General features: G+C 39.7%; 1 protein-coding gene and 1 long non-coding RNA gene across 2 annotated transcripts; one reads left to right on the top strand and one right to left on the bottom strand.

The window, feature by feature from the left end:
• Positions 1-2769: 2769 nt before the first annotated feature.
• LOC146397752 (uncharacterized) lies at positions 2770-15787 on the bottom strand. The gene is made up of 3 exons (XR_014824904.1): positions 15654-15787; positions 7771-7838; positions 2770-2896 (listed from the first exon to the last, which is right to left on the bottom strand). It is a non-coding gene; the product is annotated as an uncharacterized LOC146397752 (long non-coding RNA).
• On the top strand, positions 7248-9900 carry CCDC54 (coiled-coil domain containing 54). The gene has a single exon (XM_021070485.2). The coding sequence runs from the start codon at positions 8813-8815 to the stop codon at positions 9791-9793; it is 981 nt and encodes a 326-aa protein (XP_020926144.1). The 5' UTR covers positions 7248-8812; the 3' UTR covers positions 9794-9900.
• Positions 15788-27706: the final 11919 nt, after the last annotated feature.

Below are 27706 nucleotides of genomic sequence, written 5' to 3'. Positions count from 1 at the left end.
ACAGCTGCAGCAGCAATACATATTTCTTGGGTGGAGGATGGGAGGGGAAGCTTCAATAAATATTTAGAACAATGACTAAATACTTTTCCATTTAGATCATAGTTGCAAAAGCATAGGTAGAGAAGGAAGAGAAAAAAACTTCAGTTTTATGATTGCCTTTTGGGCATTTTCTATTTTGCGTGTAAGGAGAAATAATACATTTGGAAAGTTATATAAAAGATCATTGTAATCCAAACCTAGAAGAGAAAGAATTCAGGTAGCTTTAAACAGAGTGAGGAAATGATTCTAAAACCCAAACTCCTGAAGAAAAAGCACCGTAGAAACAGTGCATAATAATAATAGTTCACAATTCTTACATAAGAGGTATTATATAAATTTAAAAATTAGATGTAAAAAATTTTCATGTTAACCCTTATGATTCTCCTTTAGTATCAGCACAGGGCATTATTGCTGTTCTTATTGCACAGATGAAGTAAAATGGGAAGTAATACGTCTAGGATAGCAGACATAACAGAACCAAGGAAAAATATACATTTACTTCACAGAGATAATATTGTAAATTCCCTCAGAAACATAAAATGCCATAATAATAGATGTCTTTCAAAGTGAGTACTATTAAGGAAAGCCAATGAAGATTCCACATTATAACCTTTAGAACCCTAAACTTTAAAGAAGATAGCTCCCTGAATTTTGTAATCCAAAGTCCTATGAAGCATCATTAAAACTGAAAACCCAAGCACTCAGTTTTCCTTAAAATAAGGCACTACTAATATATAACAGATCCATATAAGATAAGGCTGCAAACTGCACAAAATTCATATTAAGAACTGAGAAAACTAACATTCTTAACTTTTTACACTTCATGCTTTCTGGATTTGTTTAAACTTTAAATCTCTATTTTCTATGTGATCACTATGTACTTCAATATGTTTTAATTTTCGGGGTTCCCTAAATGAAGTATAGAGCAACTCAAGAACAAGACAGAAAGCTAATGGGGGATGCACTAATCATACAATAATTTTCAAAACATCTGCTAAATATTAATTCAGTGAAACAAGTATTTAAAGACTACCTCACTGAATTAATTCACTGGTTCCATTAAAGGAAGGAGGTGAATGGTTAAGCAAAAACACTTCTCTTTCGCTTTCTCTTCCTTTTTCGAGCCATTTATTTTTATGGCTACATCAATTGTGCATATCAGGACTTACAAAGCTCTATAAAAACAGTGTCAATCATAAGCTAAAGGGAGCAGAGGTTTAAAGGTAATAGCAGAGAAGGGAAACCAAGAGGTGAAGCTGAGAATTACAGAAACTGAGCAACCTTATATAATATATTACCAGGGAAAGCCAAGCATAACGGGAAGAACTGGAGGAAGATGACAGGGAGGAGAGATTACATAAAATACTAATGTGCCCCCAGGGTTCCGGAACTAAATGGTGAAGAGTATGTCTAGATAAGCTGGAGAGAGTTCATTGTAAATTTGGAGTTCAGAGTATAAGATGACATGAATGAAGAGATAAGTGCCTGAGTACCCAAGCTGATGAATTCATAAGCATTCCCGCAGGAGCTCAAAGAACACCCTGATTACCTGTGGTTCCCTAGAGGCCAGAAAAACTTAGTGTGTTGCACAGAGGGGAAGAATGCTGGGTACCTTAGTCACCTTTATGTTCAGTGCCATTAATACCAGTGCTGTGACCATCATTTACTGAGCTCTCTCTTCTTATCCATGCTATAGCTCTTTCCAGGTTCATAATTACCTCCCTCAACCTGATCTTAATTTACGTCTCCTGCCACTTAACTGCTTCAGGTCTTCAGAGAAGCAATTATTAAATCCCTATGCCAAAATACTAAATGATCCCTCAGGAGTTGAAAAAAGTTATCACAGATTCCCTTTATGAAGTAATCAATGTGTTCCCTAGCCACCACAAAAATAGGCACAGGAGAGACTCGATGGATACCTTGATAATCATTCGCAAGTGCGTGCATACATGCATTCATTGGATAAAGATGCACTGAATACCAACTATATGCTAGGCTTTGTGACACTGGAGATATAGATTTGCAAAGCAAGCATCTCCCTTCCTGGAGCTCCCAGTCTAGAAGCGAGAGAGGCACACCACCACCAATGATGCACTATGTCGATTGCTGCTGGGTAGGGAGCTGGAACAGGTCAGTAGCACTAGGAAGACCTCAGGGAGAATCCAAAGTGGACAGGACAAGGGAGTTCCCATCATGGTTCAGGGGAAATGAATCTGACTAGTATCCATGAGGACGCAGGTTTGACCCCTGGCCTCATTCAGTGGGTTAAAGATCTGGCATTGCTATGGCTTTGCTGTAGGCCAGTGGCTACAGCTTTGATTCAACCCCTAGCCTGGAAACCTCCATATGCTGTGGGTGCGGTCCTAAAAAAGACAAAAGAAGTGGGGGGGGGGCGGGGGGAACAGGACGAGGGAAGTATTATCTAGATGTCTCCTAAAGGATAGGTAGAAGTTTGACTGGAGAATAAATTATCTGGACGGCATTCCAGAAAGAGACCACTCAACTTTAGTTATAGCAAGAAAGTAAATTACCATGACCAATTATAAAAATTATCATTCCATCATTTCATTCAGAGGTGTTCATATTATTCTTTTGGCATTGGTTCCACATGATTTTAAAGTGTTATCATGAACGTTTATTGACACCACAGTGTGGAAAAGGCCTCCTCATCCCATGTGGCACTCCGACCAGTTTGACTTATCAATGTCACTCGGCTCTATCACTTCATGCAGCATGGCATCACTGCGTCAGACCCTGCCTCCCTTATAAACACTATGCCTTTGCTTTCCTCTCCATCCCTGTCATGGTCCAGCACAACAGGTCTGATCCCAATTTCATTCTCTTCTATTCCTCGTGGCTAGAAAGGAAAAGTAGAAGATAGCTTGTTACTTTGCTTGTGTAACATTGGATTAGAACCCTCCAATTAAATACATTCTTATCCCCTTATGTCAGCCACCCTGATCAAATCTAAAAGACCTTCCCGGCTCCTTTCTTTTAAACCTTTTTATCTCACTCTGCATGTAACAAGCAATATTCAGGTCAGAGGCCCAGGTTCTGGTAAAGCTGTTTAAATTTTGTGGGGGAAGTAAAAGACCTTCAATAATTTTTAATGGTCAAACCACTCAGGGTACATGAGTAATAGTAGATTATTGTAGATGTAACATAAAGAGTACAAATAAGGAGTTCCCGTCATAGTGCAGTGGTTAACGAATCCGACTAGGAACCATGAGGTTTCGGGTTCAATCCCTGGCCTTGCTCAGTGGGTTAAGGATCCGGCGTTGCCGTAAACTGTGGTGTAGTTTGCAGGTGTGGTTTGGATCCCGCGTTGCTGTGGCTCTGGCATAGGTCTGGCAGCTACAGCTCCGACTGGACCCCTAGCCTGGGAACCTCCATATGCGGGGGGAGCGGCCCTAGAAAAGGCGAAAAAAAAAAAAAAAAAGAGTACAAATAAGGCCCAGCTGCTAGTGGGAGAGCTATAATACTTCCCCATTCTCTCCCAACTTGAGAAAGGGTGTAAATCTGGGTGGTTACAGGGAGTTCCCTTCATGGCTCAGTGGTTAACAAACCCAACTAGGAACCATGAGGATGCGGGTTTCATCCCTGGCCCCCGCCCCAGCTCAGTGGGTTAAGGATCTGGCGTTGCTGTGGCTGTGGTGCAGAGCAGCAGCTGTAGCTCTGATTCAATCACTAGCCTGGGAACTTCCACATGCCATGGGTGAGGCCCTAAAAAGCAAAAAAAAAAAAAAAAAAAAAAAAAAAAAAAAAAAGGCAAAATTCTGGGTGGTTATATATAGATAATCATGCTTCTACATCACTTACTTTATAATTAACTTACTCAAAAGCACTAGCCTTTTAAATAGTAATGATATTATCTGTCATTAGAGCCATCTCTCCAGTGGTCATCACATGCCAGGTTACCTAACACCATAGTTGGTTGTACTAGGTATACTAGCTATACTAGGAGAGAGAATGATGGTTTATCTGGCCTTGTTTGCTATGTTCTGGTGTCCTTCTAATCCAAATGCTTTATCTGCGTGTGTAGGTTTTGATGAACAGTGAGTAGTGCATGCTTTATGTCTTGGTCATATGTTGATAAAGTGACCTCTCTATTGAAAGAGAGGAATGAGGGAGTGGCAGTAATAGCTCCAATTTCCATATGCCATGGGTGCGGCCCTAAAAAGACAAAAAAAAAAAAAAAAGGAATAAAAGAGTAAGTGACAGGGAGAGAATAAAACTAAAGTTTAAAACTCTGCACCATTTCCTCTTTCATCCAAAAGGAGAGTAAGAGGAGGATAGGATCAGGAAGAATTTACAAACACGGAGCACTTTAATCCTCAAAACCACTCTATTATATAGGTACTGTAATCATCCCACTTTACAGTCTTGTGAGAAGTTAGTAACTTGACTAAGAGCACAGAGGTAGTAAATGGCAGAGCCTTGAACTTGAATTTTCTGTCTCCAATTACCATTCCTGAAAAGCCTGCCTCCTGGAGGACATTTCCTTGGTAAAAGTCAGACACTAGGCTCCAGTCTGCCATATTATTTTAGTCCTAAATGGCTCCAGATCTCTGGCAGGACCCCCAAGAGAGGGAGTCAGCTTATTTCCCGTTACTCATTCACACCTTTCACCCTAATCAGTAGACTTGCCTTCACCCACTAGAACTTTTTACTGTCCAACAAGCCCCAAATAGGCTGAGGCTCCTTTCATTAATATTAATACGTAAGTAATTAGAAATCTAGACAAGTTTGTTTGCATCAAACCTAATAGATTAAATTTTGTTTTATAAAAACAATCAGCATACATGAATATTTTTAGTTGAAAAAGTTCATCTATTGTTTATTACAGTTATGATACTCGTATTACAATAAGGCAAGAATAGCCTCTAAATGTTCATTTTTATTTACATGAATTAGAGATAATTCAACTTCTGAAGTCTTTGCAAAGTTCGGCTTCAAATGGCTTTGATAAAATACCAAATAAACCTTTAGTTTTTTCATATTTCTAAAAAATTTAATTAAAATAAGTTTTCTATAAATACATGGAGTGATTTTCCTAAAAAGGGAAATGTCTATCTCTTTCTAAGTTGACAAAAATATATTTTTTGGAGTTCCCGTAGTGGCTCAAAGGTTAACAAACCTGACTCGAATCCATGAGGATGCAGGTTCGATCCCCGGCCTCGCTCAGTGGGTTAAGGATCCTGGGTTAAGGATCCAGCATTGCTGTGACCTATGGTGTAGGTCACAGACACGGCTTGGATCCCACATTGCTGTGGCTCTGGTGCAGGTGGGAGGCTACAGCTCCGATTGGACCCCTAGCCTGGGAACCTCCACATGCCACCTTGGGTGCGGCCCAAAAAAAAGACCAAAAAAAAAAAATATATATATATATACATATATGTGTATATATATATATATTTTATCATATTCATGTGTGCAAAAGCAGAGGAAAAATAAATGGAGCCTTGAGCCAGTAAGGATTTGAAATTTGACTCTGCCCCTTTTTTAGTAGAAGGGAAAATTATTTGACTTCTCTAAATTTCCATTAAATAAGCTAGTATTTAGAACAATGTCTGGTATGCATCCAATAAGACTTAGCTGTTATTAACCCAAAGGGAGTAATTGCTACAAGCAATCCCTCTAATTTAATTGGGAATTCCTATAAAGCAAGAATACCTAATCTACAAATTGCCTTCAAATGTAATGAAATTTTAATACTAAATTTAACAATTAATGAAGATGATATAGTAGCACACTTTGGAGACATTTAATTAAACATTCATTGTTTCAATCTTGCAGCTTTCTTTTAGTATTCTGAGCCTTTTTCTTTCTGGTCTCAAATATTGATTTTTATTGGTCCTTGAAATTTCATAGGCCCTAAGCACTGTGTCTGTAGTACTTGATGGACAGAATGGCCTTGGCCAAGGTAAATGGGACAGCTTTGAATGCTACATTTTCTAGCTCCAAATATTATTCCTGTGATAGTCTGCCTCCCGAAGAACATTTTTTCTCAGCAAGAGTTTGGAAAGGTTTCTAGAAGTTTTGGAAAGGTTATTAAACAGAGACTCAAAGATAGGACAGTAAAGCAAAATCCTAGACATCATTTATGTGCCAAAATTCTTAAATTACTTTTGCCTAAATTCAGAGTTTACACCAAAACCTAGGCTGAAACTGGCCCTGCAATTAAGCATAAATAAGAGAAATAGTGATTGAGAGTTAGAACTGACACTGATCCAAGAAGGAATATCTTTTTTTCTTTTTTTTTTTTTTTTTGCTTCTTAGGACTGTGGCTGTGCATATGGAGGTTCACAGGCTAAGGGTCAAGGGGTCGAATCAGAGCTACAGCTGCCAACCTATGCCACAGCCACAGCCACGCCAGATCCGAACCGTGTCTGTGACCTACACCACAGGTCACAGCAATGCCAGATCCTTAACCCACTGAGCAGGGCCAGGGATTGAACCCACAACCTCATGGTTCCTAGTGAGATTCGTTTCCGCTGCAGCAAGACTAGGAACTCCAGAATATCCTCTTTAATAGAGTGGGACTGCATCTTGACAGACATAGTTATCGTGTCGCTTTAATTCCAAATGCTTAGTCTTAGGTGACCAGAGAATAAAATTAAGTTTTTAACCCAATATATAAAACAGACAAAATATTTAATATTTCAAAGGATTTGGATTTCACATACTATTACTTAGAAAAATCTGAACGAAGAAACATGAGAAATGTATGATGTTATTTTAAAACTTTAAGCAGTGGTTCTCAAAGTGTGGCATACAATGGACCATGAGGGCAAAAATATTTCAAAACAGTATTAGAACACTATTTGCTTTTTTCACTGTGTTGACCTTTGCATTTCCAAACTGCATTGTAAAAGTAATAGTGGGTAAAACTGATACCTTAACACAAGCCAAGGCAATAATATCAAACTACCAACAGTGATTGTATTTTTCACCTCTTCTCAATCAGAGAGGAGAAAAAAAAGAATGCATACAAGAAGTCAGTTTAGCTCTAGAATATCCTTGATGAAGCAGTGGAAATTTTTTAATTTTATTAAATGTCAACCTTCAGTATCTTTTAATATTTAGTGCCATGTAATGAGAAGCACTTCTGCTGTTTATAGAAATATAATGGGTATCTCTAGGAGAAGTACTTATTTAAGTTATAAACTGAAAGAGCTGCTTTTTTTCACAGAACATCTCTTTTTTTTTTTTTTTTTTTTTTTTTTTTTTAATGTCTGTACCCATGGCATATGGAAGTTCTCAGGCCAGGGACTGAATCTTAGCCACAGCTGTGACCTACACTACAGCTGTGCCAACACCAGACCCTTTTAACCCACTGTGCAGGGCCAGGAATTAAACCCATGCCTCTGCAGGAAACTGAGCCACTGCAGTCAGATGCTTAACCCACTGTGCTACAGCAAGAATGCCCAGGACATCATTTTTACTTGAAAAAAAAAAAAAAACTGGCAGCAAACGATGGTATCCATATTTGAACATTTGGCAAACATTTGTGCAAAAAAAAATTTTAAAAAAAGGATATAGGGGGAGACTACCACTTCAAGGAAAACAACTAACAAACTTAATAAATTTTAAGCTTTTCAAGATAAAATTAGAATTTTGGAAAATTTTATCTGCCACCATGAACTTGGCCTCTTCCCAGTACTTGAAAAATTTTTGAGTGATGATGGTAATATTAATGAAATTCTGATAGTGTATAATAAAATGAATTACCTTTTGGAAGATCTGCATGAGTCAGTGAATCATTATTTTCCAAATGACCAATGCATGGTATTACATATCTATTCAAAATGGAAGATAGACTAGTAAGTTGTAATGTAACAGTATTAATCTAGTCCAAGATTACACATGGCACTTAACTTCTACTAAATTATCATTTGTCAAATTTTGGTGGAGTAGCAAAGAATAAAAGCCTCAATTATTTAAAGAGACCATTAAAATACTCTCTCCTTTTATATATATCTATGAGGCTGTATTTTCTTCACATACTTGAACAAAAACAACGTATCACAACAGATATAATGCAGACACAGATATGAGAATCCAGGTGTCTTCTATTAATCCAAGTATTTAAAAAATTTCCAAGTAAGTAAACAATGCCACTTTTTAAACTATATTTATTTTGGAAAATATAATTAATTTTCATAAAATGTCACCTGTATTAATGTGTGATGGGTTTGTTTGTTTATTTACTTTTGGCTGCACCTGCAGCATATGGAAGTCCTCCCAGCCAGGGATTGAACCTGTGGCGCCATAGCAGTGACAACACCAGATCCTTATGCCACTAAGCCACCAGGGGAATCCACATTTTTTAAATAAATTAATATCTGAAGACCTTCTTAGTTCCAATTTCTAATATGAAATGTTGATATAACCTACATAAATAAAAGTTCTCCAGTGCTCAACTTTTGAAAGTGAAAAAGTCCTGTGACCAAAAATTTTGAGAATGACTGCCCTGAGGTTAAATACGTTCTAAGTCAGCAGCCACTGTGACATCAGCATCAGGTCAGTCTATGAAGGGTTCCAAACAGTTGCCCATTATGATATCAAGCTCTCCAGCTGGTCTGTCCTCTAAGAAGCTAACATCAAAGAGGGTCTACTATTGCCCTTGATGTTCTCTACAGGGCATTCTGTGATGTTACCAGGAAAGATACCCAACAAATAGTAAGAGAAAGACCATTTCATTCTGACATTGCTTCTTTCTTTGATTTTGGTCAGGTTTCCCAACACCTTGACACTTGTTTCATTATGAAAGATGTACAAACTTCAAACCAAAAGGGTAAAAGCTGCTGCTGGGAAGATGTGGAATTCAAATTTCTCCAAGATCAGACAGTCTCTTAAAAATGTTTACCATAAATGTAAGAAGCAGCACCCAAATTCAACTAGATATCCAACTATGACTTCCTATGATTGTGATCAAGATGATATTAACGCTGATGAAGAAATGAATCTTATAGCAATGCTCCAAGATATTAAAACTTCCCAGATTGAACTCCTAGGCCAAATGACTGACATTATCAGTGCAGTATTAAAAATCCAAGAAAGGATTGACTTTTATCAGAAGGAGATGGAGGTACTGGAAAACAGAATGAATGTTAATGAAGACAAACAGTACACAATAACTAAAGATACCTTCTTAATGAAAGAAGATATTGATGCTTTAAAGAAGAAGATGAAAGAACTGGAAAACCAGAATTCTTGCTCTAGTATACATTGTTTAGAGGTTCTGGAGGGAGAAAAGAGTAAAGAGATCATAGAACTGCTTCACAAACTCAGAAAACCAGGAACTTTGAAGAACATGTTGGCCTCTACCGACACTGGAATCTCTTCAGCAGAACCAGACAAAGTGCCCAGTTATCCCACTGATCATCTTGAGGAAAAACCAATTTCTTCCCAAACTAAAGTTGTGAAGAAAAGTAACTGTCAAACTGCATTAAGAAGCTTTCAAAAAGCAAAGTCAAATATTTATATTTACCCAGACTTGAATACATGGATAAAGCTAACTTTTGTCCATGGAGGAAAGTGGAGATTTTTCCTCAGGGCAACCAAGTTAGAGGAATTCATCCAGTGGCTTCTTTCTAGGCCAACCCTCCCTCCTGAGGAACCACAAGTCATAACCCAGAGATACTGTCCATTCACTAGACCTATTGCAAACTTGACCACAATCTGTTTCTCTGTTTTCAATTATATTTACTGTCTTTTTGGTTCCTCAAAAGAGGAAGTAACTCGACTGTAATTTTCTGCTTGCTTGGCACAAAATAAATTGTAACCTGGCCTTTCAAAGCAGTCACACATTGTTGTGGCTGCTGTGAACTCCTTGGTGATTAGCTCATTGTGAGTCTACCACATGTGAAGTTTCTTTACATCTACAGTAAGTTGAGGCCTATCACCTCTTTGGATATTTGCAATGAATTTTCTGTTTCTCAAAGGCATTTCATGCAGGATTCATCCAGCGCCCATGTCATAGATAATTGGAAACAATAAGGGGTCTAGAAATGAGAAACTTTGGTGGTCCCCATGTCAGTTTTCTATGCACTCTTGTCTTAGTAGCCTTTGCAGATAAGATGTGTGATACCAGAGACAGTCTCTACTAACAAAATTTTAAAAAGCATAGAATGAAAAAGATAGCTGCAAGGCTACTAAAGTTAGAGCTGTAAAAATGAAAGGCACTGAAAGGACAATTTACAGCCAGGAAAATATTTATTCCAACAATGGGATTTTTCTTTCAACTTCCTCTCTATCAAATAATTGGAAAAGTGGGGAAAGCTGAATATGGTATAGGGCTTTTTTTACACTTTCATGAAATGAGACAAATACAATATCTTCTGATTAATACAGAGGAAAAGGGAAAATCTGAGGAGGAATTTGTGAATTAAGTTGAATCTCAACACTACCACCACAGATGCTTATATGACAGTCTTTTTTTTTCTTTTTAGGGCCACACCCATGGCATATGGAGGTTCCCAGGCTAGGGGTCAAATCAGAGCTACAGCTGCCAACCTACACCACAGCCATAGCAATGCCAGATTATAGACCTATTTGCAACCTACACCACCGCTCGTGGCAAGGATGCATCCTTAACTCACTGAACAAGGCCAGGGATCGAACCCACATCCTCATGGATACTAGTCAGGTTTGTTACCGCTGAGACATGACAGGAACTCACTTAGCTCAGTGAAATGAAATCTACCAATAGAGAGTCATATGCTGTTAAATTGCAAATATTCTTGGGAAGTGCAATATTTTAAACAATTCTCAGTTAATAATTTGAAAGGAGGACTTTGGCTGTTAGCTAAGAACAACCCAGTTTCAAATGAGGACAAAAGAGCTGAGTACAGAGGACACTAAGGGATAAGTAGGATGAGAAGACACAATGTCATCTGGTGTTGTTTGGTAACAATTATACATGATAATTTTTTCATTTACAAATGCATTTTATTTGATCCTTCTTTACAAATGTATAGATAATATGTATACACAAATAACTTTTAAAATATGTCAATGGGCGATGGAGCAGCACGGATGATATTATCATATACCTACTTCAAGCAAGATTATTTATTAAAAGAGTTTATTTTCAATGGGTTAATAGTGCTAACAAAGAAAAGCATCATCGTGATAAAGGTACCAGCAATTTCTGTCTATATATTGACTCTCAGGGGTATCTGCAAAGAACAGCCAGACCTCCAGCTTGGCACACTGGCTGTGACCCTCACATCCACTAGGGGAGCTCAGCCGACCACAAGCAAATGACATCAAAAGTGGCTTCTGATAGAGTAAAGAGTGACACAGCTGGTATTTTCCTGGGTCATCTGAGCCTCCCTATTTTTTTTGTTTGTTTGTTTTTTTGTTTTTGTTTTTAAGGGCTGCACTATCAGCATATGGAAGTTCCCAGACTAGGGGTCAAATCAGGGCTGCAGCTGCCAGCCTATGCCACAGCCACAGCAATGCAGGATCCAAGCCACATCTTCGACCTACACCACAGCTCACAGCAATGCCAGATCCTTAACCCACTGAGAGAGGCCAAGGATCAAACCCGAGTCCTCATGGATATTAATCGGGTTCGTTACCCCTGAGCCACAACGGGAACTCCTGAGCCTCTGTATTAATGCACACTTTCACTTTTTCTCCCCTGTATGTCCCCTTAGCACTTGCTTAGTGTTTCTAGAGAAGCAAAGTGTTTAGGGAAGAACCGGGTATCAGAAGACCTTATTTCTGTGCGGCCTTAAATTCTACACTTACAACTAGCTTTGTTTTGTCATCTATAAAGAGCGACTCATTATATTCATTTAGTAAGTATTTTTTAAGTGTTTGCTAGTAGCAAGGGATAGTGGACGGTTAAAGAAAAAGTAGAAGACATCTGCTATACTGTGGACACATAACGTTGAATGGGACAAGTAAAACATACACACAGCTCTAAGATACAATAGATGGGGATGGGCATTTTATATATTGTGCTCCTGGTATCAGAGGAGAAAGAGTGTTGATGAGCCTTGTCGTGAGGAAGTATGGTGAGGAGGAGGTGGTGGGGGCGGTGTGCCAGGCAGAAGGAAAAACAAACAAGAGAACCAGAGTGCGGCCCTGCAGGGAACGTGGGAAATAAAAGCCACCAAGCATTTTATGAAAGTACTGACAGCCAGCATTTCCACTCTTTTATGGTCTCGTTTATCTCTTCAGGAATCCCCACCATGTTCGTTTTAATCTCTTTTTTACCTACATAAGAATGTTAAAGGGGGAGAAACTGAGAGGGACTTTACAGGTGATTTTCTCAGGATCTCAAACGTTCCCTAAAGGCATCTACTTTTCCTGTTAATTCACATAAGTTCCCGCCAAGGAAAGAGAATTTTGCTCGAGTCAATTATTTATTATCATCACCTAGATGAGATGTCACAGGACTCAAAATTACAACTCAGTTTGAAACTCTATGTAGGCAAATAGTTTTTCCCCAATCCTCGCTCTCAACTTCACCTGCCTCCCATCCTACTCACCTCCATCCCCAGCCGGCTCAGAGGAGGCGATGTCTCTGGTCCGCATTCCTCCTCCAGTGGCTTGTAGGCCTCCATCAGTCCTGCTTTTGCTCCATCTTAATCACCACCCACCAGGTCTTTGTACTCCACTCATAGAAGTACATGGTTACCTATCCCTGTGTGTTCCCCTCCTCTCTTGGCGCTCTCTCGTCATCCTCCTTGAGGCCCTCCTGCCTGCCCCCACCTCCTCCTCTCCCACTCTTTCCACAGCTCTTAGAATCAGGTCTTTCATGCTCTCTCTTTTGGACTTTTCCCGTTACTCTGGCAGATCCTTCTTAGTTTCTTAGATGATTCCTCTGTCACTAATCATTCCCTTAAAATACTGATGCTTCACTTTTTTAATCACTCCCAGATCCAAAGACTCCTAAGCTAGTCTCTCCTGGGACATCTTGAGCTTTCGTTCCAAGTGGCAACTTATCTTCTCCACTAGGATGTGTACAGCAGTGTTTACTTCCTAAGATTAAGCTTAATGCTCTTCCTTCTTCTGACTCAAACCCATCTCTCTTCTAGTATCTTTTTTGTTAATGGCATCACAATGCAAGCTATCCACATCACCAAATTGGAAATTATTCTCATCTTCTCCTTTACTTGACATATGAGTCATCAACTCTTATCCTCTTTATCTCCCAACAATTCATGGAGTCCATCCACTATCTCTGTCCCTACTTCTGTTTTGGCTCAAGCCATATAATATCTCTCTATGAAGGAAAAGTTTTCCTGCTCCATATTCCAGCCTCTACAATGTCCACAATCCAATCCTAGAAGGGTCATTTTTACGGAACAAAGAAAATTTTTTAAATTTATTTTTTGTTGAGGTAACCTTGGTTTATAACATTATATATGTTGTGTGTGTACAACATTGTATTTCTACTTCTGTATACACTATGGTGTGATCACCACCAAAAATTTAATTTCCATCCATCGCCATATAGTTGATATCTTTTACCTTTTTTGTCCAAACCCCTATGCCTTCCCCTCTCATAACCACTACTCTGTTCTCTCTGTGTGTCTGTTTTTGTTTGGTTTGGTTTGTTCATCCATTTTGTTGGTGATTCTACAAGCTGGAAAAAGCCAACCAAAAAGCTTTTTTTCCCTCCCAGTTTTACTGAAGTATAATCAACACCTAGCATTGTGTAAGTTTAATGTGTACGGCATAATGATTTGACCTACATACATCATGAAATGATGACCATGGTAACTTTAGTGAACATCCATCATCTCAAACAGATGCAAAATTAGAGAAAAAAAAATTATTTCCTTGTGATGGGAACTCTTAGGACTTACTCTCTTAACAACTTTCATATATAAAACACCAGGGTTACCCATATTAATCATGTACATTACATCCCTAGTACTTATTTTTCTTATATAACTGGAACTTTGTATGTTTTGACCACCTTCATCTAATTCCCCCTCCTCCCACCCCTGCCTCTGGTAACCACAAATCCTTTTCTATAAGTTTGCTTTTTGAAGTATAATTGACCTGCAACACTGTGTTAGTTCCTGGTATACAACATAGTGACTCCATATTTCTATGCATTACAAAATGATCACAATGTTAAGTCTAGTTGCCACCTGTTCACCATGCAAAGCTATGACATTGGTATTGACTATATACCCATGCTATACATTTCATCCCCATGACTCATTTCTTTTGTAACTGGAAATTTGTACCTCTTAACTTTCCTCACCTATTTCACTGCCCCCCCATGCCCCTCCCCTCTGGCAGCCTCCTGTTTTGTTCTATGATTCTATGACTCTGTATCTGTAGTTATGTTTGTTCATTTGTTTTGCTCTTTAGATTCCACATATAAGTTAATTTCTCTAACTTATTGGACTGAGCATAATGGACCTTCTAGGTCCATCCATATTATTGCAAATAGCAATACTTCATTTTTTTTTGTGGCTGAGCAGTATTCCATTGTGTATTTATACCAAATCTCCTTTATCCATTGATCCACTGATGGGCACTTGGATTGTCTCCACATACTGGCTATTGCAAATAATGCTGCAATGAACATGAGGATACATATATCTTTTCAAATCAATGTTTTCATAGTCTTTGGATGAATACCCAGAAGTGGGATAGCTGGATCATACAGTACTTCTATTCCTAGTTTTTTGAGGAATCTTCATACTGTTTTCCATAGCATCTGTACCTATTTACATCCCCAGAGACAGAGGGTTCCCATTTCTCCACATGTTTGACAATACTTACTATTTTTGCCTTTTTGATAATAGCCACTCTAAAAGTAGAAAGCAATATATCATTGTAGTTTTTGGGGGGTTTTTTGGTTTTTTTACATTTTGGGGCTGCAGGTGCGGCATATGGAAGTTCCCAAGCTAGGGGTCGAATCAGAGCTACATCTGCCGGCCTATGCCACAGCCACAGAACTCCAGATCCAAGACGTGTCTGCGACCTACATCTCAGTTCACAGCAACGCTAGATCCTTAACCCACAGAAGGAGGCCAGGGATCGTTCCCACATCTTCATAGATACTAGATGGGTTCGTAACCTGCTGAGCCACAATAGGAACTCCTCATTGTAGTTTTGATTTGCATTTCCCTAATAATTAGTGATGTTGGCCATCATAAGACTGGCCATATGAGTGTCTTCTTGGAAAAATGCCTATTCAGGTTCTCTTCCCATTTTTTAATTATTTTTTGTTATTGAATTGTATGAGTTCTGTACATATTTTAGATACTAACTCCATATCAAATATGATTTACAAATATCTTCTCCCACTTGGTAGGTTTTCTTTTCATTTTATTGATGGTTTCCTTTGCTATGCAGAAGATGTTTAGTTTGATGTAGTCCCATTTGTTTATGCTGGCTTTTCCATCACCTGAGGACACATATCCAGAAAGATACTGCCAACACCAATGTCAAAGAGAGGGTGGGGTTTGTTTTGTTTTTTTTTTTTAATTGTAAAATCTTTTTATTCTCATAGTGAGAATACAATCCAATTTCTCAGCAAAGCCTACACAACTATTTCCATCCTGAATTTTTACCTTTGGAAAGTAGCGTTCCATAATGGTAAAGCAAAATGGCTTTAGTGTCAGACTCACCTGGTTCAAGAGCTGGCTCTGTCACTCATTAGCTGTGTGACTTTGGAATTAAGCCAAAGCTTAAAGTCCCAAGGCCTTACTGTCCATATTCCTAAAATAAGAACAATAATCATAGGTTGTTGCCAGGAATAATGATTATTACAAATTAGCAATCTGATGGACATATCAGAAGTATGAAATACATATTTATTAAGATTATGTCTTCATCTGCATCTTCCCATGATAAAACTTTACACACAAACCACCATCCAGTCACATGAAACGTCTTGCAGATTTTTTCAAGTCTTGCATCTTTGTACTTGCTGTCCCTTGTGCCTTGGATGCCTTTTTTTTCTATCTGATAAATAATAATTCATCATTTGAGTCTCAACTCAAATATTTGTTTTTCTAAGATGCCTTCCCTGACTCTTAGCCTCTATCACACTCTTTCTGTAGCAGAAATTTGGGATTCTTACAACACCACTGTATGTGTTGCCCTTGATTATATGTCCATAATAACATTGTCATCTTGTGTTCACATGTCTGTGAACTCAAAAAACTTTGAGATTTTATGTCAGAGATAGAAACTTAGCTATTTATCTTGAATATCATAATCAGGTTTACTGATGGGTTCTCAGTAAATATTTTTTGAATTGAAAAGAGACAAAAAAGAAAGTACCAGTCTTCTCTACAAAAAAGGTAGGTGTAAGTATAACTAGGTTAATGGCTATAATATAAATTTCAAACATGAAAACCATTGCACTTTCACCAAAATGTCTCAAACTATTTTGCGGCTATTAAGTACATTTATTGGCTAGGCTCGATAGTGAAAAAAGCAAGGACATTCAAATCAGAACTGACTTTACTTAACATTTATTATGTATCAGGTACTGTGCTAGAAGCTGAGTACACAGTGGTGAACTTCATAACTATGTGATTTTGGCAAATTCCTTAAGCCTTGTATTCTTCAGCTTTCTCAACTCTAAATTCGTATCATAAGATTGTTGTGTTAATTAGAGACCATGTGTTTAACCTAACCAGAACAGTGCCTGACTTAGCAGATACATAACTAATGGCAGTTGTTTCCTTCCTTGTCTAGGCCAGAGGTTAAAAGAGGGCATGAAGGTGAATAGGACAAGGACCCTGCTCCCAGGAGCTCCCACTCAGAACTCTGCCTCCTTTCATCAGCCATAAAGAAATCCAGACAGATAATGAGCCAAGTGACAGGCTGAATACAAAAGCTCCAAACCAACTCTTGCCTCCCTCATCCAAAGATAGCATGATGAGAATAAGATGGGGTGTGACGCTCTCCTCCTGGTCTGGGCATTTAACCAATACGCCATCACTTGTAATAGCCATTCACCAACCTTTAATTGCACACTATAAAAATAAGTATCAGAGAAAAGTATTGGGAGGGGGAAGGGAAGACACTCAGTTTATGATAAACAATTTAGTTCAGTTTGGAATATTTCCATAGACACAGACACTAGAGAGTCCTATTTATCCAAAAACAACATTCACCAACATTTACTGAAATCTGATTCTATGCCAGGAACTAGCTGAGCTAGATGTGAAGAAAAAGAGATGAAAATGACACATCACTTTCTTTTCCTTTCATGAAAAAGGAACTTACTTTCCAATAGTGTTCTCTCCAGTTGCCAATTATTTTGGCCTGTTGCTTAGATTTGGAGTAGAAAAGCACACACTTCATTTAAAACTTAATTTAGTTTTGTTATGGGACATAACTCAAGTCTCATTTAGAAAAAGATACTGTTTCCCATTTTTCCCCCCACATGCAGAAGCTCCTGGGCCAGCGATCGAACCTGAACCACAGCAATAACAGCACCTGATCCTTAATCAATTAGGCCACCAGAGAACTCCAATATTGCTATTCCTAAAAGTAGTGTTTTAAGGTTAATCTTCAAGTCACATCCAAAATGTAGACAATCCCTAATATATCAGTGGATTATGCTTCAAAATTTCATTCATAAATCCACCGAATCCAGTTCAGATCACTTATTACAAAGAAACAGTATTGGAGTTGGATTTTGGGCCAACCTGTAAAAGCTGATTCAATTACATTATACTTGAGATATTGGTACTCATTAAACTATAGAGCCAAGCTTTTGTGTATTCTCATGCCAAAGTCTATTCAGGAAATAACAGTAAGAGCAGTATCCTGACAGCTAGATCAGGGTCCTCACTTCTGACAATGGAGCAAAAATTTCACAGATTGACGGTACTCAGAGGATACTTTGGGGAACAGAGAGACAAAGGTCAGGATCCAAATGGGAACCAAGGCAGGAACTCTGGGGATGAAAAGCTGAGATGAGGAGTTCTTGGGCAGGGGAGACAAGGGCTCCACGTGGCTCTTGCAAATCTAGTCCAGAGGATAAAAGCTGAAGAGGGGCCAGGGTCATTTTAGCAGTGATGCAGGAATTGAAAGCTGAGATAGAAGGGAGAGGTTTATACATGTAAACCACTTAGGATAAGTCTTGGTACATAGTGGTGTTCGTTACATGCTGATGGAGATATTGGAGATGGTGAGGTAGAGGCAAAACTTGTATTCCATTTGTCTTTTGGAATACAATCTACCCAGAAAACAACTGTGTATTTGTGAGGCACATGAAACTCCAAGCCTTTCTGAACTATGAAATTTTAGTGGCCGATGGAGTTAGGGGAGCAGGGCAATGGCTGGACCGATGGAATATGGACGTAGGCATGTTGCTCTTCTGAGGCTCTTGTGACAAAGATAGGATAGGTTCGTATAGCCCCTCATCTTTCCCCTTCCCCAGCCCATTCTTTTCACCTAACACTTGAAGTGGAAGGGTACGGGGCATGGGGGAGATGCAACCCAGCCAGAGGCAGAGTCAAGGAGGAAGGGAAGGCCAAGGAAAAGAAGAAAGAAATCTCCCAATAGGAATGAGAAACAGCTGAGGTTCTGGTGCAGCCCTTCGGACAGTAAGGATACTCCTGCCAGGCAGAGGTGAGGTGCAACACCATGGGCTCTGAAATACTAAAAAAAAAAAAAAAAAAAAAAAAAAAAAAAGGGCAGTGTCTCCACAGGCAGTTGAATCAAATGCAATGGTCATCCTTTTTCTACTTCGGGTTACATTTTGGCTCTAAAAAATGTGCAAAAGCTTGCAGGAACAGATCACCACAGGACTCTTCCAATCTTTCAATCTTTTCCTTTAGTCAAGGAACTCACCAATTTTTAGACACTTCTTCTTTCCCCCACTCTGATTGAGGATAGGAAAAGAAATGCATGAAAATGTGCCCAGGTGGAGAGTCTGATTCTGATGATGTATTCTTCCCACCAGTCTTTTGAGAAGGGATGTTCTCATGAGACAATATCCTGATAGAAACTGTGACACATCTTTCAGATATCAGAAAATTGAAATAGGGGTACCACTCTCATTTACAATGACCCTCAGTCAATTTATATTTGCCAGCTATAAAGAAAATAATTGCTTGATGTACAGGTTGTAATTGGATCACAGCCATCAGTGACATGGTTATTTGTTGTTATAGCAATATTAACAAAATTATGCCTAAGGCAGTCTAATTAGAAGAGCACCATAGGTGACCCAACTGGCAGTTTCAATATGTTATCTAAGAGGTATGATCAGAAGACAAGTCAGAGCTGACTTAATGAAGTTTCTGATCAGAGGCTGTTCTTAAGACAGTGAGTTATTGAAAGAGACAAAGAGGAACTGATGAGTGGCAGATTTATGCAGGCTATTTGAGGACAACAAAAAGGAATGGAATTTATTAGATTCAATCTTATTGCAAGAGATAACAATAAAAGTTTCCTTCCTTCTTAGCAGCAGGATCCCAGAGTCATAAAAAGTTATCTATGAAAAGAAACCTAAAGATTACATAGTTCAGTGATGTTCAAGTGGGATAAGAGGCTTTTTAAAATCTCCTGGCAGATCAATACCATCATATATTCCTGGGTCAGGGGGCATAAACTTACCGCTGCTCCATTTCAGAATCATGACCATAAGCAGTAGTATAATGTAGGGACTAAGAACAAACATCTAGATAATAGACTGACCAGAAGTAATAAGGGACTAAGCCAATTTTCTTGTCTCTAAACTGGGAATGATAATAAAATATAATGCAAAATCACATGCTGTGGATGAAATAAGGAAAAGTGCTTAGCTCAGCATCTGACACACAGCAAATACTCGACAAATACAACTTGTGATGGTTAATTTTATGTGTCAACTTGACGAGGCTAATGGGTGTCCGGATAACTGGCAAAACATCTATGAAGATGTTTCCAGAAGAGATTAGCATTTGAATCTGCAGACTAAGTAAAAGAGATTGCCCTCCCCCAATGGAGTGGGTGTCATCCAATCCACCAAGGGCCAGAACAAAAAGGTGGAGGCAGGGTGAATTTGCTCTCCGCTGGAGTTAAGGCATTCATCTTCTCCTGCTCTTAGATATCGGCACTCCTGTTTTGGGGGGCGTTTGGCCTTGCACCAAACGTATACCATCAGCCTTCTAGTTCTCAGGCCTAAGGACTCAGACTGGGACTTAGACCACTGGCTCCCCTGGGTTTGTAAGCTTTCAGGTTTGAAAGGAACTACACCACCATCTTTCCTGGGTCTCCATCCTGAAGGTGGCACATCCTGGAACTTCTCAGCCTCCATAACTGCATGAGCCAATTCCTCAGAGTAAGTCTTCCTATGTATCTATCCTATTCATTTTGTTCCTCTGCAGAACCCTCATGCATAACTCTACTACCACTTCTATTGAATCTGCTGGGCAGCAACGGTCCAGAATGGTGGGGCAGAAAAGACTGAGCACCAAAACGTTAATCCAACTCACTCAGGAGAAACCTGAGATGGAGAGGCAGAAGTGACTTGCCTAAAATTACCCAGCTTATAAGAGTCTGGACCAGGCTCCAAAAGCTCCAGAGGGTGGATCTGGTGTTCTTTAGGCCACAGTGAATTCTTGCATTCTAACTAAAAGAATAGCAAGATGTAGGGGGAAATGCATTAGCCTAGCGGTCAAAGACATTTAATATGTCTCTCACCATCTGTGCGGGTTTCCTAACGTGCTATAAGTAGGGCAGTGTACTGATCAAGGATAAGAAATCTATCATTACTCCCACCCAACCAGAGCCTCTTTCCCCAGATCATACAGGCCTTGTTCCAATATCTTTGAAACTTTGACCTTTCTCACACTAGAATTTGCCTCATTGGTCTTCTGTTATCTGAGTATTTCATCAGGGATTAGGCACTAATATTATACGATGATATGTGTGTATCCATACAAACACACATACACACATATATATACATATATATTTTTGATATCAAATAAATATGTATTCATGTACAGATAAACTTTTTGATTAATTTCTTTGCCCATCATGGGTGATATTGTTCCGGCTATTAAAGTAACAGTTTTTTAAAATGTAATAATAAACACACACATATTTCTGGTAGAAGCCTCAGATTGTACATCTAAATGTTAAAGTATTTTTTAAAAATTGAAGAGCTGTGAATAGTGTTTAAGTAGCTTACTTGAGTATTAGGAGTTCCCGTCATGGCGCAGTGGTTAACGAATCTGACTAGGAACCATGAGGTTGCGGGTTCGATCCCTGCCCTTGCTCAGTGGGTTAACGATCCGGCGTTGCCGTGAGCTGTGGTGTAGGTTGCAGACGCGGCTCGGATCCTGCGTTGCTGTGGCTCTGGCGTAGGCTGGCAGCTACAGCTCCGATTAGACCCCTAGCCTGGGAACCTCCATATGCCGTGGGAGCGGCCCAAGAAATGGCAAAAAGACAAAAAAAAAAAAAAAAAAAAAAAAAAAAAAGTAGCTTACTTGAGTATTAAAGGACAATGATAACTTACTGCAAAGACTGTTACCCAAGGGAACAACAGAGTTTGACAGGAAACATCTTTGAATACACTTAACATAACCACTTCAGTGAACCACTCTTAGCCTGTCTTCCTTCTCACATAGAGTATTTCTCTTTCCCTCTTTTCCTGGGTTTTTAATAATGTGTTACTATTTCCACCCAGGCATCTCCCCCTTCTCCTTGCCTCTCTCTCTCTCTCCATGTCTCTGTGTCCTTCCCTCCATCCTCCCTCCCTCTCAGTTTTTCTCAGACATATATTCACTTTCCAGCCAAGGTCATATGCACTTACTTACTTGTCTTCCCTCTTTTCCCCTGCTTGGCCTCAGCCCACAAACCTTAGTGTTGACCTTTTCCTCTCCTTCCTGATTCTGCTTCCAGGCATCCCTGGTATATGAGTCAGGATTCTCCAGAAACAGAACCAATGAATGAATGAATGAATGAATAAACAAATAAATTTTAAAATATATAAATATATATACAGAGATTTATTATGAGGTCTTGGCTCATATGACAGCAGAGGCTGAGAAGTCTCATAATCTGCCACCTGCAAGCTGGAGGCCCAGGAAAGCCAATGGCATAGTTCAAAAGCCTGAGAGCCAGAAGGTCGATGATGATATAGCTTCTAGTCTATGTCTGAAGGCTTGAGAACCAGGGGCACCAAGGGCAAAATATCAGTGTCCCAGCTCACTCAGTCAGGAAGAGAGTGAATTCAATCTTCCTCCACGTTTTGCTCTATTCAGGCCCTCGGATTAGACGATGCTCATGTCCACTGGAGGAGGCCATCTGCTTCGCTCACCTCGCCCACTCAAATGCGAATCTCTTCCAGAAACATCATCACAAACAAGCCCAGGAAAAACAGTGACAGTTATTTGGGCTTACAGACCTACACATCTATTTCCCAAACTTCCGTCCCCAGGTCCTGATTTCTAGAACCAACCCATGCCAGCAACCACATTCCACCCTCTGATTGTCCCCTTTTGATGACTGCTGCAGTTTACATAGCTGACCCTGGACTGTAACTCCACTCTGATTCATGCTTTAAGATAGCCCCCTAAGACAATTTCCCCCAAACTTACTACTGCCTCCATTTTTAGTCAATCTCCCTTTGCTATTCTCCTCACATGTCTTTCTTTTTTCACTCCAACCCTCCTTTTTTCCCCCACAAAGCTAATCATAATACAGAATAAAATTTTACTTTAGTCTGAATTTCAAACATAGGTGAGTGGAGCAAGTTACAATTTAACTAAGGAAATAACATTAATGGTAGTTGTTTTTGCTTATTATTTTCCTACAGTCTCTCAAATGAGAAAAGAACTCTCTACTCTAAAAAAATATATGGAAAAGGGTCTTAATGCAATTTTCTTTTTTTTATTTGTTCTAATATTCTGGTGCTTTTATGGCCTCCAACAAATTAATTTTTTTTTAATTTTTAAGGAGGTGTAGGAGGTATTTTGGTTGTTTTTCCCCCCCAGGTCACTGAAAATGGCTTTTAGAATAAGTAGATTTTGCATAACTCTGATCATAAATGTCATCTACAGCAAGGAGAAGGTCAAAAAAATAATTACATAAAATTTTCAGAGTTTTGGAGTTCCCGTCGTGGCGCAGTGGTTAACGAATCCGACTAGGAACCATGAGGTTGCGGGTTCGGTCCCTGCCCTTGCTCAGTGGGTTAACGATCCGGCGTTGCCGTGAGCTGTGGTGTAGGTCGCAGACGCGGCTCGGATCCCGCGTTGCTGTGGCTCTGGCGTAGGCCGGTGGCTACAGCTCCGATTCAACCCCTAGCCTGGGAACCTCCATATGCCGCGGGAGCGGCCCAAGAGATAGCAACAACAACAACAACAACAGACAAAAAGACAAAAGACAAAAAAAAAAAAAAAAAAATTTTTTTTTCATAGGTTTTGAACTTTCACAATTGTAAAATCAATTTCAATGTATTTATAACTTTGGGAATACTGTATAACTGAGCAGCCAAAAGAAGACTGAAAAAAAAACTGGAAAGATTCAATTCACTATGACTTATTAAATGGGCCAAAGAACTAGTGGCCTCGGATTCATTTCTCTGTCACTTTATTAAAACAAGCTCAGCTCACAGATAAATGGAATTTTTAATCAGGAGTGAAATTTCCCCAGCCAACTCTTCTGGTCTCCTGTTAATTGAACATGCAGAACATTCTTTAAGGACAAGAAAGACATGTGTGGACATGATGGGGCTGGGCTACACCAGATCCCTCTTCCCTAGTGCATTCTTTTGCGGTTCCTACAGTGTGTAAGAATCCCAGATTGGTAAATCCCTGGAATTTATCTCAAGCCCTAACTCCTCAATTCTGTGTGATTTTTTTTTTAAATAGGCCCCTTTCCAAGACATACATTGGAAAAGAAAATGAAGAATATATGTCCTCCTCCCTGTCTGTGAAAATTTAACAATTTTAACCTGCCAAATCAGCCCCAACTTCATTGAAATAATTCCCAAATCGAGGGAGGCAGCACGAGCTACCTCCTACTATCATCTTGGGTTTATCTCACCATGGTCATAGATGATTCACTTATGCGGTAATTAGTTTAACAATCATTGAAAGATTACTCTATACCAGACACCACACTAAGTACTTGGAAATGTGTTGGTAAGACAGATAAGGTACTATCCTGAAGCTCCCAGGGAATGGTTTAGAGACCCACAGTCTTCTTAAAGATTCCTCATCCCAAATGCCAATCTGTTTTCAGTCTCTTCAGAACCACTGCTATGTGATAACTCACTTTCTCTGCTTTGGCCCTGGCCATAATTTGCTACTTCTATTTCCTCCTGGGGAGCTTCCTTGGCTCCGTATCGTTAAATAACAGACACTGCTTACGTCGGGGGCCAGACGTAACTACCCAAAAAAACCATTTCCCACCCTTTTCTGCCATGATGCCTCCAACCACAGAGGCATAGTCAAGTATATGTGGTGTTTGTTTATTTGTTTGTTTTTGCCACATCTGCAACATGAATCCTGGGCCAAGGATCGAACTCACACCACAACAGTGACAACACCGGATCCTTAACCCAGTGAGCCACCAGGGAACTCCAGTATATACTTTTCCAGCTTTCTTTATCCTCTGGCCCCCGACAGAAATCTGCTGGAAGGAATTCTGGGGAACTTTTCATCCTTGATAAAGAGGGACACATGCAACTGGGAATCACTTCCAAGTTCCTACTTCTTCCTGCCTTAAAAGTAGAAATAATGGCTGAAATGTCAGCATTTATAATGAGCCACTGAAACGCCAGCAATCTGTACTGAAGGAATGATTACTATATGAGAAATAAACCCACGTTGTTTAAGCCAAAGTCGGTTTATTTTTTGTTGCTTGCAGTGAAATGCAATTCTTACTGACATATTGCCATCACCACTATCACAGCCAAAGACATTTCTGCATCTTAGGAGTTTAGCAAATCTTTCTATTCCTATGCTGCCCAGAACAAGTGTGAAAAACTAACCCTAAAGTGTTATTCAATTCTTATGAAGTCTACAAGCACATTAGGATTCTCACGGTTGTTTGGTGCCCATCAACTTTGATTTTGGTTGGTTGCCTGGGAGTACTTATCAAATCACCTTGTGGTTCTGGGTGTGAGAAGTCAGACCGGCAGTATGTGTATGTACCCAATCTCCATGCCAGTGGGGTGACATGGATATCAATTAAGATTATGGCACCTCACCACTTAAATACTCCCCAGGTAGGAAGGCATCCATAAATGCACTCCTACTTCTTAATCTCCTAATGATATGGACACTAATGTCAAGTTCTGAAGGTATATACAGAAATAACCTCAGATCACTAAGATTGTTCATTCTAGAGAATTTAAGTCCTACTTCATTCTAAAGGAGAGTCACATTTATTCTAAACTTCATATTCATCATTTCCTCCTGTTACTAAATAGAAATTGATTTGAATCATAGGAAAATCTCTTGATCTGTACCCTGAATCTCATCACCTTCTACTTGCTCAAAACTGCCCTCTCTGGATTATATCCCTCGTCTCTTACATAACTTCAAACTCTCCTTCTTTGCTGGACTTTCTTCATTATCATTTAAACATACTATTATCTCTCCTAGCTTAAAAAACAAAAACACAATTTACTAGACTATGAATTTCCAACTAAAAATTTTGGGGTTTTTTGCTTGTCACGTGGGGCATATAGTTCCCAGGCTAGGCGTCGAATGGGAGTTGCAGCAGCCAGCCACAGCCGCAGCAACTCCAGATCTGAGCTGCATCTGTGACCTACACCACAGCTCATGGCAACTTCAGATCCTTAACCCAATGAGGGGGGCCAGGGATCAAACTAGCATCCTCATGGATACTAGCCAGGTCCGTTACCACTGAGCCACAACCGGAACTCCCCCAAATAAAATCTTATCTATTCCTCCAGTTACAAAATATATAGCTATAGCTTCAATTTCTACTTCCTCTTACTATTGACTCCTCAATCCATTCTAGTCTGGCTTCTATTCTTACCTTCTAAATTCTAGCACTAAGGCACCCATGACCTGCACGTTGCCACATCAATGAAAATGTTCATATCTATCGGAACTCCCAGCTTCCTCTGTACAACACAGGTTTCCAGTCCTCCCTTGAATAACAGTCTCTTTCCTTGCCTTGTATCCTTCCATGTCCCCACACTTCATTTGTTTTTCTTCTGATTTATTATCAGCCTGGCATTGCTGACTTCTCTAACCACCTTATTGTGTAGAACTTCTTTAATTTTTTTTTTTTTCTTTTTAGGGCTGCAACCACAGCATATGTAAGTTCCTGGAGCTGCAACTGCTGGCCTACGTCACAGCCACAGCAATGCAGGATCTGCCACGCCTGTGACCTACATGCATGGCAGCTCACAGCAAGGCTGGATCCTTAACCCACCGAGCAAGGCCAGGGATTAAACCTGTACCCTCATGGATACTTGCTGGGCTCTTTACCGATGAGCCATGACAGAAACGCCTGTGTAGAACTTCTTTAGGGCTCAGTTTGGGGCCCTCTTCCCTTCTCTCCCAGAGCAATCTCATCTACTCCTATATCTTCAAATACCATCTACAGGTAATGGTTTTAAAATCATATTTCCATGGAGTTCCCGTCATGGCGCAGTGGTCAACGAATCCGACTAGGAACTATGAGGTTGCGGGTTCAGTCCCTGCCCTTGCTCAGTGGGTTAACGATCCGGCGTTGCCGTGAGCTGCGGTGTAGGTTGCAGACGCGGCTCGGATCCTGCGTTGCTGTGGGTGTGGCATAGGCCAGCGGCTGCAGCTCCGATTCAACCCCTAGCCTGGGAACCTCCACATGCCGCAGGAAATAGCAAAAAGACAAAAAATAAAATAAAATAAAATAATATTTCCAGCCCAGACTACTCTTCTGACTTACAGATTCATAGGTCCAAATGTTTAAGGTATATCTCCAGTTGAGACACTGAAAAGTGTTATAAGATTCTCAAACACAACATGTTCCCAGATAAATATACTATCTCTAACCACCTTGCCCCCAAACTGCTTCTTCTCTAGCGTTACCGCTCCTGATAAATGGTACCAACATCCTCCCAGTCTCTCCAATCAGAAGTCTGTGAGCCATTCTTAACACTTCCCTCTCCTTCAATGATTCTCCCCCCTCCTCTCCAGTTAGCACTCTGCCCCTCAAAAAAGTCAATCAGGAATTCAGTTGACTATGCCTCCTAAATCTATCTGCTTTCCAATTTAAGTCACCATCATCTCTCACCTAGACTACCCAAATTACCCCCTCACTAGTTTCCTCTCACCCACTTTTCCTTGCCCCAACCCCCTTTTTCACAGAGCAGTAAGAGCAATCATTTAAATCTGATTAAATCACTCCTCTACTAAAACCATTTCATAGCTTCCCAGTTCTAGTATTCAATCCAAAATCTTTCTTCATGTTTCCTGAACAAACAAACTTATTTTTGCCTCAGGACATCATATATACCTCTGCCAGGAATTCTGTGTCCTCCAGACTGTGCATAGCTAACTCCTACTCATCTTTCAGGTATGAGCTTAATCACTATTTTCTTGAGGAACTCTCTCTTGAGTAAATTAGAAATAGTGTCAGATTCCCTATTTACTTTCATACCACCTTGTGATTTTTAATTATAGGATTACTGTCATCACAGTAATTAAATCCTACTTGTGTGCACTTGTGATAGAGCAAGGTGGAGGATAATGTGAGAAAAAGA

The sequence above is a fragment of the Sus scrofa genome, chromosome 13 (assembly GCF_054392235.1).
Source record: "Sus scrofa isolate SSC_HxYL_T2T_F1_AM1 chromosome 13, Sscrofa_HxYL_maternal_Yorkshire_Landrace_v2.0, whole genome shotgun sequence".
Taxonomy (NCBI): domain Eukaryota; kingdom Metazoa; phylum Chordata; class Mammalia; order Artiodactyla; family Suidae; genus Sus; species Sus scrofa.
The sequence above is the reverse complement of the archived record's forward strand: the minus strand, read 5'-3'. Positions and strand labels throughout refer to the sequence as shown.